This window comes from Lissotriton vulgaris, chromosome 8 (genome assembly GCF_964263255.1).
Source record: "Lissotriton vulgaris chromosome 8, aLisVul1.2, whole genome shotgun sequence".
NCBI classification, from domain to species: domain Eukaryota; kingdom Metazoa; phylum Chordata; class Amphibia; order Caudata; family Salamandridae; genus Lissotriton; species Lissotriton vulgaris.
In genome coordinates, this window is record NC_141696.1 from 1,356,121,413 (window position 1) to 1,356,139,309 (window position 17,897).

General features: G+C 48.5%; 1 protein-coding gene across 1 annotated transcript; it reads right to left on the minus strand.

Moving 5' to 3' along the window:
• Window positions 1–12,921: 12,921 nt before the first annotated feature.
• On the minus strand, window positions 12,922–17,452 carry FUT4 (fucosyltransferase 4). The gene has a single exon (XM_086935304.1). It carries the CDS (start codon window positions 17,220–17,222, stop codon window positions 16,173–16,175), a length of 1,050 nt encoding a protein of 349 aa, XP_086791430.1. The 5' UTR covers window positions 17,223–17,452; the 3' UTR covers window positions 12,922–16,172.
• Between the last annotated feature and the right edge of the window lie 445 nt (window positions 17,453–17,897).

The window sequence follows — 17,897 nt, forward strand, 5'->3', positions numbered from 1 at the left end:
TCCCCGGAAGCTTGTTTCCTTTCCAGTAAAAGAATTGGCTTGGTAGTTTGGTCTGCCCTGTTCCCATGATGCACTGGGCCAGGGACAGACTAATTTGCATGTAGCCAGGTTCTGAGCTGGGATGGTGCAGTGAGCTAAAAAACGGTGATGGATCAAGCCCGGATCTGTTGACTGGGTAGGAGTGTTCTGCTTAATTCAGATACTCTGTCCATCACCACCCCCTTTTCTGAATCGTTTTGTCCACCACAAGCGTGGAAGGGTATGCTCAGATGTGAGTCCCTTGCTCACTGCACCATCAGGATTCAAGCAAGCCGGGCCGAAGATGGCTGTAATGCCAGAAACCGGTCCCCGGAAGCTTGTTTCCTTTCCAGTAAAAGAATTGGCTTGGTAGTTTGGTCTGCCCTGTTCCCATGATGCACTGGGCCAGGGACAGACTAATTTGCATGTAGCCAGGTTCTGAGCTGGGATGGTGCAGTGAGCTAAAAAACGGTGATGGATCAAGCCCGGATCTGCTGACTGGGTAGGAGTGTTCTGCTTAATTCAGATACTCTGTCCATCACCACCCCCTTTTCTGAATCGTTTTGTCCACCACAAGCGTGGAAGGGTATGCTCAGATGTGAGTCCTTTGCTCACTGCACCATCAGGATTCAAGCAAGCCGGGCCGAAGTCGGCTGTAATGCCAGAAACCGGTCCCCGGAAGCTTGTTTCCTTTCCAGTAAAAGAATTGGCTTGGTAGTTTGGTCTGCCCTGTTCCCATGATGCACTGGGCCACGGACAGACTAATTTGCATGTAGCCAGGTTCTGAGCTGGGATGGTGCAGTGAGCTAAAAAACGGTGATGGATCAAGCCCGGATCTGTTGACTGGGTAGGAGTGTTCTGCTTAATTCAGATACTCTGTCCATCACCACCCCCTTTTCTGAATCGTTTTGTCCACCACAAGCGTGGAAGGGTATGCTCAGATGTGAGTCCCTTGCTCACTGCACCATCAGGATTCAAGCAAGCCGGGCCGAAGATGGCAGTAATGCCAGAAACTGGTCCCCGAAAGCTTGTTTCCTTTCCAGTAAAAGAATTGGCTTGGTAGTTTGGTCTGCCCTGTTCCCATGATGCACTGGGCCAGGGACAGACTAATTTGCATGTAGCCAGGTTCTGAGCTGGGATGGTGCAGTGAGCTAAAAAACGGTGATGGATCAAGCCCGGATCTGCTGACTGGGTAGGAGTGTTCTGCTTAATTCAGATACTCTGTCCATCACCACCCCCTTTTCTGAATCGTTTTGTCCACCACAAGCGTGGAAGGGTATGCTCAGATGTGAGTCCCTTGCTCACCGCACCATCAGGATTCAAGCAAGCCGGGCCGAAGACGGCTGTAATGCCAGAAACCGGTCCCCGGAAGCTTGTTTCCTTTCCAGTAAAAGAATCGGCTTGGTAGTTTGGTCTGCCCTGTTCCCATGATGCACTGGGCCAGGGACAGACTAATTTGCATGTAGCCAGGTTCTGAGCTGGGATGGTGCAATGAGCTAAAAAACGGTGATGGATCAAGCCCGGATCTGTTGACTGGGTAGGAGTGTTCTGCTTAATTCAGATACTATGTCCATCACCACCCCCTTTTCTGAATCTGCTGCATGTGCAGCACAAGCTATGGTGTCCTTCTGCTGTACGCGCTGCAGTGTCCCTCTGCTGCACATGCAGCACAAGCTGCAGTGTCCCTCTGTCTGCTTGCTGCATGTGCAGCACAAGCTGCAATGTCCCTCTGCTGCATGTGCAGCACAAGCTGCAATGTCCCTCTTCTGCATGTGCAGCACAAGCTGCAGTGTCCCTGCAGTGTCCCTCTGTCTGTCTGCTGCATGTGCAGCACAAGCTGCGGTGTCCCTCTGCTGCACGTGCAGCACAAGCTGCATTGTACCTCTGTCCGTCTGCTGCATGTGAAGCACAAGTTGCAGTGTCCCTCTGCTGCATGTGCAGCACATGCTCCCTCTGCTGCACTGGCAGCACAAGCTGCAGTGTCCCTCTGTCCGTTTTGCTGCACGTGTAGCACAAGATGCAGTGTCCCTCTACTGCAAGTGCAGCATAACCTGCAGTGTCTCTGCAGTGATCCTCGGTCTATCTGCTGCATGTGCAGCAAAAGCTGCAGCGTCTCTCTGTTCCCCTGCTGCATGTGTAGCACAAGCTGCAGTGTCCCTCTGCTACACATGCAGCACAAGCTGTAGTGTCCCTCTGCTGCACGTGCAGCACAAGCTGCAGTGTCCCTCTGTCCCTCTGCAGCACGTGCAGCACAAGCTGTGGTATCCCTCGGCTGTATGTGCTGCAAAAGCTGTAGTGTTCCTCTGCTGCACATGCAGCACAATCTGCGGTGTCCCTATGCTGCACATGCAAAACAAGCTGCATTGTCCCTTTGTTCCTCTGCTGCAGTGCAGCCCAAGCTGCAGTGACCCTCCATCCCTTTGCTGCACGTGCAGCACAAACTGCAGTGTCCCTCTGCTGCTCGTGTGGCACAAGCTGCAGTGTCCCTCTGCTGCCTGTGCCGCACAAGCTGCAGTGTCCCTCTGCTGCATGTGCAGCACAAGCTGCAGTATCCCTCCGTATACCTGCTGCATGTGCAGCAAAGCTGCGACGTCCCTCTGCTGCATGTGCACCACAAGCTGCAGTGTCCCTCTGTCTGCCTACTGCACATGCAGCACAAAACGTGCAGCTCAAGCTGCAGTGTCCCTCTGCTGCATGAACCGCACAAGCTGCAGTGTCTCTCTGCTGTACGTGCAGCAGTGTCCCTCTGCTGCACATGCAGCACAAGCTGCAGTATACCTCTGTCTGTTTGTTGCACGTGCAGCACAATCTGCAATGTTCGTCTGCTGCACGTGCAGCACAAGCTGCAGTGTCCCTGCAGTGTCCCTCTGTCAGTCTGCTGCATGTGCAGCACAATCTGCAGTGTCCATCTGCTGCACGTGCTGCATGTGCAGCACAAGCTGCTGTGTTCCTCTGCTGCACATGCAGCACAAGCTACAATGTCCCTCTGCTGCACATGCAGCACAATCTGCAGTGTCCCTCTGCTGTACATGCAGCACAAGCTGCATTGTACCTCTGTCCGTCTGCTGCATGTGAAGCACAAGTTGCAGTGTCCCTCTTCTGCACGTGCAGCACATGCTCCCTCTGCTGCACTGGCAGCTCAATCTGCAGTGTCCCTCTGTCCATCTGCTGCACATGCAGAACAAGCTGCAATGTCCCTCTGCTTCACATGCAGCACAATCTGATGTGTCCCACTGCTGCACGTGCAGGACAAGCTGCATCGTACCTTTGTCCGTCTGCTGCATGTGAAGCACAAGTTGCAGTCCCTCTGCTGCACATGCAGCACATGCTGCAGTGTCCCTCTGTCTGTTTGCACGTGCAGCACAGGCTTCAGTATCCCTCTGCTCCTCTGCTGCACAAGCTGCGGTGTCCCTCTGCTGTTCGTGCCGCACAAGCTGCAGTGTCTCTGCAGTGTCCCTCTGTCCATCTGCTGCATGTGCAGCAAAAGCTGCAGTGTCCCTCTGTCTGCTTGCTGCACGTGTAGCACAAGCTGCAGTGTCCCTCTGCTGCAAGTGCAGCACAAGCTGCAGTGTCTCTGCAGTGTCCCTCTGTCCATCTGCTGCATGTGCAGCAGAAGCTGCTGTAGTGTCTCTCTGTCCCACAGTTGCATGTGCAGCACAAGCTGCAGCGTCCCTCAGCTGCACGTGCAGCACAAGCTGCAGTGTCCCTCTGTCTGTTTTCACGTGCAGCAAAAGCAGCAGTGTTCCTCTGTCCCTCTGCTGCACATGCAGCACAAGCTGCGGTGTCCCCCTGCTGTACGTGCTGCACAAGCTGTAGTGTCCCTCTGCTGCACATGCAGCACAATCTGCGGTGTCCCTCTGCTGCACAAGCAGCACAAGCTGCAGTGTCCCTTCGTTCCTTTGCTGCAGTGCAGCCCAAGCTGCAGTGTCCCTCCGTCCCTCTGCTGCATGTGCAGCACAAACTGCAGTGTCCCTCTGCTGCATGTGTGGCACAAGCTGCAGTGTCCCTCTGCTGCATGTGCCGCACAACTGCAGTGTCCCTCTGCTGCACATGCCACACAAGCTGTGGTGTCCCTCTGCTGCACGTGCAGCACAAGCTGCGTTGTCCCTCTGCCCCTCTTCTGCAAGTGCGGCACAAGCAGCAGTGTCCGTCTGCTGCACGTGCAGCACAAGTTGCAGTGTCCCTCTGCTGCACGTGCAGAGCAAGCTGCAGTGTCCTTCTGTCCGTCTGATGCACATGCAGCACAAGCTGCAGTGCCCGTCTGATGCACGTGCAGCACAAGCTGCAGTGTCCCTAGGTCCATCTGCTGCATGTGCAGCACAAGCTGTGGTGTCCTTCTGTCCCTCTGCTGCACATGCAGCACAAGCTGCGGGGTCCCTCTGACCCTCTGCTGCACATGCAGCACAAGCTGCAGTGTACCTCCGTCCTTCTGCTGTACGTGCCGCACAAGCCGCAGTGTCTCTCTGCTGCAAGTGCCGCACAAGCCGCGGTGTCCCCCTGCTGCACGTGCAGCACAAGCTGCAGTGTTCCTCTGTCCGTTTGCTGCATGTGCAACATAAGCTGCAGTGTCCCTCTGTCCTTCTGCTGCATGTGCAGCACAAGCTGCAGTGTCCCTCTGTCCGTCTTCTGCATGTGCAGCACAAGCTGCAGTGTCAGTCTGCTGCATGTGCACCACAAGCTGCCCGTTTGCTGCACGTGCAGTACAAGCTGCAGTGACCCTCTGCTGCACTTGCAGCACAAGCTGCAGTGTACCTCTGTTTGTTTGCTGCACGTGCAGCACAAGCTGCAGTGTCCCTCTGTCCGTTTGCTGCACATGCAGCACAAGCTGCAGTGTCCCTCTGCAGCAGAGGGACACTGCAGCTTGTGCTGCACATGCAGCAGAGGGACACCGCAGCTTGTGCACCACAGGGACATGGCAGCTTGTGCTGCGCATGCAGCACAAGCGTTACACGTGCAGAACAATCTGTGGTGTCCCTCTGCTGCATGTGCAGCACAAGCTGCAGTGTCTGGTGCACATTATTACACAGCACGCTAGCCCCGGTGGACAGCATTGCATAGCACACTACCCACGCATGCGCCTACGCGAAGATAGGACGTGCACAAGCATCTGTGGGGTCTGGTGGCTCTGCCCCCACAAGCTGTCAACTGTGCATTAGGAGGGACTAGCGTTTAACTTGCTGGAGGGCGAGTGGGATGTACACGAGGGCCCCGTGTCTGTGTATATCTGGGGGCTTCCTTATTGTACCCTAAGGCTCCTATCCGATATCAATACCGGCTAGGGAACCCCACCCCGACCAGCCCTGCATGTTGGGGTACAGAGGGAAGCCGGATTAGTTGTGAATTTTCCTCAGACAGGTCATCCATCCGGTGCCAGGGGCCGCCTCGCGCAACAATCAGGCTGGCGCGTGGACATTGTCGGCATGAACGGAAGGATGGGAAAACAGCTGAACAGGAGCAAAGGGAGAGGGGAGGCCGAGAGGGCGACAGACAAGCAAGAAACAAGCGCAGGGAACAAGCACCTGACTTCCTGCTGGCATAAAAGGTTCCTTATCTTCTTTATGGGGCCATCTGGACCCATAAAGAAGATAAGAAACCTTTCACTGCAACAGTAAGTCAAGTAACCCAGTCGGAAAGGGACGGGGCTTAGAGAGAAAGAAGAACGTCACTAGGACCTCTTCTCCAATGGCTGTCCACCGTTTAGGACGCCAGCCAATGTAGAAGAGGGGCGGGGCTTAACCTCGCTAGTGAAAGTTCCTCTACCTCATTAGGTCTTGCCAGCTCGACTGCGCATGTGCGCAGTCTTTCACAGGCTGAGACCTAAAAACTCTGGGGCATTACATCATTCATCTTTAATATGTGCATGGCTGTATAGAGACAAAAAAATAGTGAAATTCTGTAACTCTGCAAGTAGTTACCATTTTGCTAGTAACCCGTAGTTTCATTTTCAATTTTAAATATTTGCAATGTGTGGTCTCCACATATGGACATTTACACTGTCCTACATTAAAATCTGTTGCACAACATAGCCTACAGCCCTGAAAAACGGTACAGTATGTGCTACATCCACCAACCATTAACACGTCTATATGCACTGCTCTTTGAACACTGTAGTATACTTCTACACGTCTTTGTTTGACTCTTTTGCCAAGTTGCTTACTTGTCAATATGTTTACATGTTGTAAATAATTTTTAAACATTTTCTACATGTTTGTATAGTAAGCTGTAGCCGCTCCTTAAAAGTTTGCTTGGACAACATGTCTATGGTCTCCAAATAAACAACTGAAAAATAAATATAATCAGATGATCATTTTATCCAACTCCCAACGTTTTGACCAGATTAGTGTAGACTATGACTTTAAGAAGTATATTTTCCTTAATATGTCAAAGTAGTAAAAATTATTTCAAAAATGTTCCATGAGAATTATCTGCCCCTCTATTCTACACAGCAAGCACACAAATATGTTGCTGCAGCACTTTTCCCCCTAAGTGCGAGCGGTAGGCCAAGATGTAGGTCCCTTGCTGGCTGTGCCACTGGATTGAAGCTAGCATGGCTGATGAGGAGTGTTACCCCGAAACCGGCCCCAGGATACTTGTTTCCTGTCCATGGAGGACCCAGCTTGGCAGTTTGGGCTGGACTGTTCCCATGAGGAGCAGGGTCAAGACTGTTCTGCATATAGCTGGGTCCAAACTGGGGTGGCGTAGTGAGAAAAGGGATGGTTTTAACCCAGATCACTTTCCTCAGCATTCCGTCCATTATTTGTTGCCACAGCACATCTACTCTGCACATCAAGGGGCCCCAGTCACCAGTTTCACTTGGGTGGACTTGGTCATCAAATTTGCTTAATGTACCCTTGATTTGCTTAGTAGTAACATGTTAAAAACAGAGTTACAAAAAAGTATTAAGGAATCACTTCATAAAGAGACACTTATTATTAGACTTAATAAACTAGGGCATTTACTTAGAAGCTTCTATTCATTTTCCTGATTTAATACAAAGGTCGTCTACAGTGTATCCTGTAAACCAAGGTCCTACGCACATATATACTACATAAATGTAGCACTCAACATTTTCAAGAAATTCTAGACCATAAACAAGCATTTATAAAATCATCAGTCACTATTTATTTCAAGTACCAGAAATTGCAAGCAAAGAGAAACCGAAGACGAAAACGTTATCACAGATCATGACAAAAAATAGATTTGTTCTAATTAAATGTTTTCATTTTACGATCTTTTCCATAGGGACGCTGAATCTTTATTACATTTGCCCTGCGCTACATTACAACTAACCATACTTTGACTTCAAAGTTTACAGGCAAAATATGCCCCCTAATTTAGCTTTACAGTACCATTAAGAGTGTTATGTTCAACTTCCTGTTCAAACATCACCTCAGTAGTTTCACAGAAATCATCTTGTAAACAGTGTAACATTCATAAATACAATCCAATATAAAAATATACACCTCTTGATTTGTTTGTATTCCCAGCATTGGAGTGTGGCAGCCTACAAAATAGGTGACAAAAACATGGATGCTGGGAACAAGGCAGCAGATTAACAGAATATACGAAACGCGACCCAGTTAAATAAAGCAATATTTCAGGCAAGCATCTGACTAAGCATTCAGCCGAGTGTTCGATTTCGCAAATGTAGGTGGTGCTACTACTTGCCGGGAATTACATTCAGAGGTCATTTAGAGCAGTGTTTTCCAAAGTGGGAAATGGAGTCAAAAATTAAATGCGCAGTGCGTGGCAGTTATGAAAAGTCCAAGGTAATTGTTCATTTAATGATGCCATCATCTAACACTTGTTTGGGCTAGGAATGGAGTCATCAAATTAATGTGGATTAAATTTATAAGGCAATCTAAATCCATTGAGTTTCCTTGAGGTTATGCAAATGGTGGGACTAAATATTGGATCCTGTAGCACAATGAGAAGAATCTTCCGGACCCGCTTGGCAGACCCCCAGTGCCACCCAGGACAGTCAATACTTCAAACCTTATTGCACCTGTAGGCGTACAAAAGAATAGCATCTCTCCTGCCTTCAGGCCGGATTGGAATCACAATTAGCCCCTCCCACACTCAAAAAAAGTGGCCCACGTTCCATGATCATCCCTTTCATGGATCACCATCTATTTAGTCTCATGGAAATCTGGCCGGTTAGTTTTTGGTCTAGTTTTGTATAGTGTGAACTCGGCACAAAATCATTGGAGCAATGTACATGAGCACTAGTTACATTACGCTAGATCAAATTCATTTTCGATATAGAGATTAAGTGAATTGCCCAGAATCACAGGATGTTGAGCTGACGCTGTGACTCAAACCTAGTATCAACGTCTGCAACTTTGACCGTGGCGCAATTTTATGCAACCCTCTCCCCAAACATGTCCCAATAGAAGCTGAGGATGAGGTCACAACACCTGGTTGATATAGAGGACACTTCTCCTACTCACCCCTTCCAGACCCATTATAGCCTCTGGGCATTTACCTGGCCACAGAGGTGTCAAAAAGCACATTGCTGCTGCTCAAGGGGGGATGGGGCAGGTGAGAATGCCCAATAAAGCTTGTCCCCCTTTGACGCACCTGCACACAAATCAACCCTCCCTGCACCCGCCATGGCCTAAGAGTGATGGCCCGGTGGGGATAACACTGCTTCTGGAAAGGCACACGAGGCAGGGCGCCAAAGTAAAAATGCCCCAGAGGCTAAAGCAACACCTGGCCCAAAGCCTCAATTTACAGCACAGCAAGGGAGTGACTGAGATACTGGTGCCACATTAAAGTAGCAGGGCAGAGACTGGGAAAGAAGGTCAGTCTCTTTGGCCTGTTTAAAGAGGCCCCAAAAATACAGCCCACAGGTGACCCTGGGGCAACGGCCCATCAACCAATGCCAGATTGCCAGTCTTCCCAATTAGAGCCTGCCCACCTCCCCTAAAACAAAAATGGTTAGATGTTCAGACTCAAAATATTATTTCGAATTCCTACACAAAAATAGATTTCCTCAAGTAATAAAAAGATTTCCAACTCAATTATGTTCCTGGACAATATTTACTATTTTCTTCCTAGTAATTTTTAAAACATACACGTGTTAGAACATTCTTGAAGGTGGATTTGCGTGCTTGAAAAAATACCCAATTGTATTGAATATAATTCTGAACACTTATTAATATTCATTAGAATGGGATTTGCATACTTAGGCTGATGGGTTTATTACTGCTTTGCGATGAACTTTTACCTCCTTCAGCGCCTTGAGACCCTCACGGGCGAGTAGTGCGCTCTACAAAATCCTGATTGATTGACCTTAATCTACAACCTTTCTGCCCAAGGGCAAATAATATCTTAATGCCCCAGATACACCTCGATAATAAAAGTACAGAGCTGGATTGAAGATTTATGGCTTGAAACGCAAAATATAACAACCGATTTTAATTGTCATTAATGTGGTTGTTCCATTACCGTATTAATCGCCCCAAACCATGACAATTACCTCAAACTGAATGATTGTAGTAAGTAAATCACACATAAAAGGAGGAAAATGAGTGCATATCACTAGTCAGTCCCCGAACGTACGGAGCAAAGCTAAGGCACAGATGTCTTTTTATTGGCACGTTTTATGTTTTTGTACCGGTACTAAAATTAGGGGCAATTGCTTACTGAGATTGTAAGGAAAAAAACAACACATTCGTATGGAAAAGGCCACTTTTCAAAGCACGGAAAACAAATTATCCCTTGGTACAAAAAAGTCCTATCAGAGGTATAGTTTGTGTCTAGCATTATACACATAAGTATAATTCGAAGGACCCCACTCCCGATCCCTGGCAAGATCAGACACTGACTAACACATTAACATGCAGTGCAAAATAGTTTTTGTATTTTGTATATACAATTCTTATTAAAACACTATAAGACACATATATCCAAACACAATTGAATTCAACCTAATTTAAAAACAATAAAATTCATCAAAGCAGGACATGACATAAAATCATACATCACCTGTACCACACAGAACCCTAATGTGTAGGGAAAACAACGACAATAGACTTTGCCTCATACGACATATCCCTGGGAATAGTTACAACAAGATTAGCCTGGATACAGAGTTAATGTGTTAGTCAGTGACTGATCTTGACAGGGATAATTTGTTTTCCGTACTGGCAGTACTGCATTCCGTTGGTGTCGGCCTCTCTCTTCTTTAATACACTCTCAAAGCAAACATGAGAAAGCAAAAAAGATTGTGAGACGCGGGCTCTGTTTAGGTCATTGATCTCTTTGCTTTGCCCAAGGCACCGGTTAAGACTTGCAGGTGCAGATTGCTTCCATGTAGCAGGTGCTACCAGCACGTCACGCTTTAGCTGTCATACCAGGGTCCAAGGTCGGCCACGGTGCGGGGTTGGTCACCAGCCGCCCGCAGGGCCCGACACACCGAGCAATAGGGCTCATCCCAGAACCTGGTGAAGTGCGACGTGTAGCGCTTCTTCCATTCAAAGTATTTCCGGTAGAGAGGCACGTGCAGTACAAGCTGCAGTGACCCTCTGCTGCACTTGCAGCACAAGCTGCAGTGTACCTCTGTTTGTTTGCTGCACGTGCAGCACAAGCTGCAGTGTCCCTCTGTCCGTTTGCTGCACATGCAGCCCAAGCTGCAGTGTCCCTCTGCAGCAGAGGGACACTGCAGCTTGTGCTGCACATGCAGCAGAGGGACACCGCAGCTTGTGCACCACAGGGACATGGCAGCTTGTGCTGCGCATGCAGCACAAGCGTTACACGTGCAGAACAATCTGTGGTGTCCCTCTGCTGCATGTGCAGCACAAGCTGCAGTGTCTGGTGCACATTATTACACAGCACGCTAGCCCCGGTGGACAGCATTGCATAGCACACTACCCACGCATGCGCCTACGCGAAGATAGGACGTGCACAAGCATCTGTGGGGTCTGGTGGCTCTGCCCCCACAAGCTGTCAACTGTGCATTAGGAGGGACTAGCGTTTAACTTGCTGGAGGGCGAGTGGGATGTACACGAGGGCCCCGTGTCTGTGTATATCTGGGGGCTTCCTTATTGTACCCTAAGGCTCCTATCCGATATCAATACCGGCTAGGGAACCCCACCCCGACCAGCCCTGCATGTTGGGGTACAGAGGGAAGCCGGATTAGTTGTGAATTTTCCTCAGACAGGTCATCCATCCGGTGCCAGGGGCCGCCTCGCGCAACAATCAGGCTGGCGCGTGGACATTGTCGGCATGGACGGAAGGATGGGAAAACAGCTGAACAGGAGCAAAGGGAGAGGGGAGGCCGAGAGGGCGACAGACAAGCAAGAAACAAGCGCAGGGAACAAGCACCTGACTTCCTGCTGGCATAAAAGGTTCCTTATCTTCTTTATGGGGCCATCTGGACCCATAAAGAAGATAAGAAACCTTTCACTGCAACAGTAAGTCAAGTAACCCAGTCGGAAAGGGACGGGGCTTAGAGAGAAAGAAGAACGTCACTAGGACCTCTTCTCCAATGGCTGTCCACCGTTTAGGACGCCAGCCAATGTAGAAGAGGGGCGGGGCTTAACCTCGCTAGTGAAAGTTCCTCTACCTCATTAGGTCTTGCCAGCTCGACTGCGCATGTGCGCAGTCTTTCACAGGCTGAGACCTAAAAACTCTGGGGCATTACATCATTCATCTTTAATATGTGCATGGCTGTATAGAGACAAAAAAATAGTGAAATTCTGTAACTCTGCAAGTAGTTACCATTTTGCTAGTAACCCGTAGTTTCATTTTCAATTTTAAATATTTGCAATGTGTGGTCTCCACATATGGACATTTACACTGTCCTACATTAAAATCTGTTGCACAACATAGCCTACAGCCCTGAAAAACGGTACAGTATGTGCTACATCCACCAACCATTAACACGTCTATATGCACTGCTCTTTGAACACTGTAGTATACTTCTACACGTCTTTGTTTGACTCTTTTGCCAAGTTGCTTACTTGTCAATATGTTTACATGTTGTAAATAATTTTTAAACATTTTCTACATGTTTGTATAGTAAGCTGTAGCCGCTCCTTAAAAGTTTGCTTGGACAACATGTCTATGGTCTCCAAATAAACAACTGAAAAATAAATATAATCAGATGATCATTTTATCCAACTCCCAACGTTTTGACCAGATTAGTGTAGACTATGACTTTAAGAAGTATATTTTCCTTAATATGTCAAAGTAGTAAAAATTATTTCAAAAATGTTCCATGAGAATTATCTGCCCCTCTATTCTACACAGCAAGCACACAAATATGTTGCTGCAGCACTTTTCCCCCTAAGTGCGAGCGGTAGGCCAAGATGTAGGTCCCTTGCTGGCTGTGCCACTGGATTGAAGCTAGCATGGCTGATGAGGAGTGTTACCCCGAAACCGGCCCCAGGATACTTGTTTCCTGTCCATGGAGGACCCAGCTTGGCAGTTTGGGCTGGACTGTTCCCATGAGGAGCAGGGTCAAGACTGTTCTGCATATAGCTGGGTCCAAACTGGGGTGGCGTAGTGAGAAAAGGGATGGTTTTAACCCAGATCACTTTCCTCAGCATTCCGTCCATTATTTGTTGCCACAGCACATCTACTCTGCACATCAAGGGGCCCCAGTCACCAGTTTCACTTGGGTGGACTTGGTCATCAAATTTGCTTAATGTACCCTTGATTTGCTTAGTAGTAACATGTTAAAAACAGAGTTACAAAAAAGTATTAAGGAATCACTTCATAAAGAGACACTTATTATTAGACTTAATAAACTAGGGCATTTACTTAGAAGCTTCTATTCATTTTCCTGATTTAATACAAAGGTCGTCTACAGTGTATCCTGTAAACCAAGGTCCTACGCACATATATACTACATAAATGTAGCACTCAACATTTTCAAGAAATTCTAGACCATAAACAAGCATTTATAAAATCATCAGTCACTATTTATTTCAAGTACCAGAAATTGCAAGCAAAGAGAAACCGAAGACGAAAACGTTATCACAGATCATGACAAAAAATAGATTTGTTCTAATTAAATGTTTTCATTTTACGATCTTTTCCATAGGGACGCTGAATCTTTATTACATTTGCCCTGCGCTACATTACAACTAACCATACTTTGACTTCAAAGTTTACAGGCAAAATATGCCCCCTAATTTAGCTTTACAGTACCATTAAGAGTGTTATGTTCAACTTCCTGTTCAAACATCACCTCAGTAGTTTCACAGAAATCATCTTGTAAACAGTGTAACATTCATAAATACAATCCAATATAAAAATATACACCTCTTGATTTGTTTGTATTCCCAGCATTGGAGTGTGGCAGCCTACAAAATAGGTGACAAAAACATGGATGCTGGGAACAAGGCAGCAGATTAACAGAATATACGAAACGCGACCCAGTTAAATAAAGCAATATTTCAGGCAAGCATCTGACTAAGCATTCAGCCGAGTGTTCGATTTCGCAAATGTAGGTGGTGCTACTACTTGCCGGGAATTACATTCAGAGGTCATTTAGAGCAGTGTTTTCCAAAGTGGGAAATGGAGTCAAAAATTAAATGCGCAGTGCGTGGCAGTTATGAAAAGTCCAAGGTAATTGTTCATTTAATGATGCCATCATCTAACACTTGTTTGGGCTAGGAATGGAGTCATCAAATTAATGTGGATTAAATTTATAAGGCAATCTAAATCCATTGAGTTTCCTTGAGGTTATGCAAATGGTGGGACTAAATATTGGATCCTGTAGCACAATGAGAAGAATCTTCCGGACCCGCTTGGCAGACCCCCAGTGCCACCCAGGACAGTCAATACTTCAAACCTTATTGCACCTGTAGGCGTACAAAAGAATAGCATCTCTCCTGCCTTCAGGCCGGATTGGAATCACAATTAGCCCCTCCCACACTCAAAAAAAGTGGCCCACGTTCCATGATCATCCCTTTCATGGATCACCATCTATTTAGTCTCATGGAAATCTGGCCGGTTAGTTTTTGGTCTAGTTTTGTATAGTGTGAACTCGGCACAAAGTCATTGGAGCAATGTACATGAGCACTAGTTACATTACGCTAGATCAAATTCATTTTCGATATAGAGATTAAGTGAATTGCCCAGAATCACAGGATGTTGAGCTGACGCTGTGACTCAAACCTAGTATCAACGTCTGCAACTTTGACCGTGGTGCAATTTTATGCAACCCTCTCCCCAAACATGTCCCAATAGAAGCTGAGGATGAGGTCACAACACCTGGTTGATATAGAGGACACTTCTCCTACTCACCCCTTCCAGACCCATTATAGCCTCTGGGCATTTACCTGGCCACAGAGGTGTCAAAAAGCACATTGCTGCTGCTCAAGGGGGGATGGGGCAGGTGAGAATGCCCAATAAAGCTTGTCCCCCTTTGACGCACCTGCACACAAATCAACCCTCCCTGCACCCGCCATGGCCTAAGAGTGATGGCCCGGTGGGGATAACACTGCTTCTGGAAAGGCACACGAGGCAGGGCGCCAAAGTAAAAATGCCCCAGAGGCTAAAGCAACACCTGGCCCAAAGCCTCAATTTACAGCACAGCAAGGGAGTGACTGAGATACTGGTGCCACATTAAAGTAGCAGGGCAGAGACTGGGAAAGAAGGTCAGTCTCTTTGGCCTGTTTAAAGAGGCCCCAAAAATACAGCCCACAGGTGACCCTGGGGCAACGGCCCATCAACCAATGCCAGATTGCCAGTCTTCCCAATTAGAGCCTGCCCACCTCCCCTAAAACAAAAATGGTTAGATGTTCAGACTCAAAATATTATTTCGAATTCCTACACAAAAATAGATTTCCTCAAGTAATAAAAAGATTTCCAACTCAATTATGTTCCTGGACAATATTTACTATTTTCTTCCTAGTAATTTTTAAAACATACACGTGTTAGAACATTCTTGAAGGTGGATTTGCGTGCTTGAAAAAATACCCAATTGTATTGAATATAATTCTGAACACTTATTAATATTCATTAGAATGGGATTTACATACTTAGGCTGATGGGTTTATTACTGCTTTGCGATGAACTTTTACCTCCTTCAGCGCCTTGAGACCCTCACGGGCGAGTAGTGCGCTCTACAAAATCCTGATTGATTGACCTTAATCTACAACCTTTCTGCCCAAGGGCAAATAATATCTTAATGCCCCAGATACACCTCGATAATAAAAGTACAGAGCTGGATTGAAGATTTATGGCTTGAAACGCAAAATATAACAACCGATTTTAATTGTCATTAATGTGGTTGTTCCATTACCGTATTAATCGCCCCAAACCATGACAATTACCTCAAACTGAATGATTGTAGTAAGTAAATCACACATAAAAGGAGGAAAATGAGTGCATATCACTAGTCAGTCCCCGAACGTACGGAGCAAAGCTAAGGCACAGATGTCTTTTTATTGGCACGTTTTATGTTTTTGTACCGGTACTAAAATTAGGGGCAATTGCTTACTGAGATTGTAAGGAAAAAAACAACACATTCGTATGGAAAAGGCCACTTTTCAAAGCACGGAAAACAAATTATCCCTTGGTACAAAAAAGTCCTATCAGAGGTATAGTTCGTGTCTAGCATTATACACATAAGTATAATTCGAAGGACCCCACTCCCGATCCCTGGCAAGATCAGACACTGACTAACACATTAACATGCAGTGCAAAATAGTTTTTGTATTTTGTATATACAATTCTTATTAAAACACTATAAGACACATATATCCAAACACAATTGAATTCAACCTAATTTAAAAACAATAAAATTCATCAAAGCAGGACATGACATAAAATCATACATCACCTGTACCACACAGAACCCTAATGTGTAGGGAAAACAACGACAATAGACTTTGCCTCATACGACATATCCCTGGGAATAGTTACAACAAGATTAGCCTGGATACAGAGTTAATGTGTTAGTCAGTGACTGATCTTGACAGGGATAATTTGTTTTCCGTACTGGCAGTACTGCATTCCGTTGGTGTCGGCCTCTCTCTTCTTTAATACACTCTCAAAGCAAACATGAGAAAGCAAAAAAGATTGTGAGACGCGGGCTCTGTTTAGGTCATTGATCTCTTTGCTTTGCCCAAGGCACCGGTTAAGACTTGCAGGTGCAGATTGCTTCCATGTAGCAGGTGCTACCAGCACGTCACGCTTTAGCTGTCATACCAGGGTCCAAGGTCGGCCACGGTGCGGGGTTGGTCACCAGCCGCCCGCAGGGCCCGACACACCGAGCAATAGGGCTCATCCCAGAACCTGGTGAAGTGCGACGTGTAGCGCTTCTTCCATTCAAAGTATTTCCGGTAGAGGGGCCCGTGGCGGTCCAGGAAGCGCAGGTAGGCGGCCAGCTTCCTGGGGCTGGAGAAGTCGTCCACGTGGATGAACGAGTTTGAGGGGATGAAGCGCTCGTAGTTGGCGCGGCTGGGCCCCAGCACCACGGGCACAGCCGAGGCCTGCAGGGCGTTCCGCCACAGCTTCTCGGTGATGTAGTCCTTGTGCTGCGAGTTTTCGAAGGCGAGGTAGAACTTGTACTCGGACACCGTGCGCACCACGCTGTCCTCGCGCAGGGGCAGGCCGTAGCGGCCGTACACGTCGACTTGCACGTAGCGGCTGAGCGCGCGGAAGTACTGCACCCGCTCGTGCTCATCATTCCAGTTGCTGATCACCCAGGCCAGTAACCGCCGCTTGCGGGGCAGACGGACGGCTGCCGTGCTCGTGCGGGGCTGAAGGCGCCCGTAGGGTACGAAGATGTCCGAGTCCGTCTGGTAGGACATGGTCCAGTTGAAGACCCCTTCCACACCGCCCAACCAGTGCGAGTGTGAGGGAGACTCGAAGTTCATCCAGACCCAGCGCTGGGCCGGCGGGCGGGAGCCGCGAGGCAGCAGGCTAGCGTCGCCCAGGTCCCGGTGGTGGAAGAGGATGGCGTCCGCCGACGCCTGCGCCGTGCGGTTGGCCGTCACCGTGCAGCCGCTGATGTTAAAAAGCTCCTGGCAGTCGCTCATCCGCCGCCGCCGCCTGCCGAAGGGTTCCCACCAGAGGAGCACTGTGAGCTGGGGAGGCGGCGGGGTGGGGCCCCAGGGCCGCGGGACACCGGGGAGGTCCGCAGTGAGGGCGTAGAGAGCCAGCACCAGGCAGCTTATGGCGGCTGCCAGGAGCCGCAGGCGCAGCTTCCAGCGCCAGCCCCGCCGCCGGCGGAGCACGGGCATAGCCTCAGCGAGGGTCCATGAGAGAGCTGGCCAGAAGAGGAGCGCCCGACACGGTGGGATGCCGCCGTGCCCTACACCTGTAGGGCTTCACCTGGCTCGGGTGCTGCAGCGCCAACCACAGGTTCTTCCTTTTCAGGAAGCTAAGAGCAGCGCGTCAGCTGTAGTTCTCCCGTGGGACTAGCAGCCGGGCATCCCTCATGCAGCTGCTCCTTCTGCAGGGCTGGTCCCTGGGAGGCAGCAGGTCGGGGCCAGGCTCTTTATGGGACCCTCGGTGCCTCCTCCTCCGGCGCCCTGACTTGACTGGGAGTTTCCGTGCACAGAGGTGGCGAAGGCGCTGCGCCTTATCTCACGGCGGCACTGGTTTCGCCTCTTCCCACTAACTCCTCTGTAAGAGACTTGCCTGTCCCACGGCTGGATGGTCAGTGAGGCCCACTGACGTGGCACGGAGGGAGGAGGAGGGACACACAGACCCCTTGTTGAAATTAAAGGCTTCTTTCGGTTACTCAGACTCCGCTCCCAGCGGTGAACGTTTTGAGACGGGAGCAGGCAAGGCATTTTAGTGCCGGAGCAGGATAAACTGGATTAGGATTAAGCCCCCACCCTCTGGTTTGAACAGTACCCTGTTGATGATATACTCTTACAACTCAGTACTCTAGTCTTTCGTTGGGCACACTG

Bases quoted from the DNA above. Each gene is read 5' to 3' on its own strand.
- FUT4 (XM_086935304.1), bottom strand. From the start codon at position 17,222: ATGCCCGTGCTCCGCCGGCGGCGGGGCTGGCGCTGGAAGCTGCGCCTG.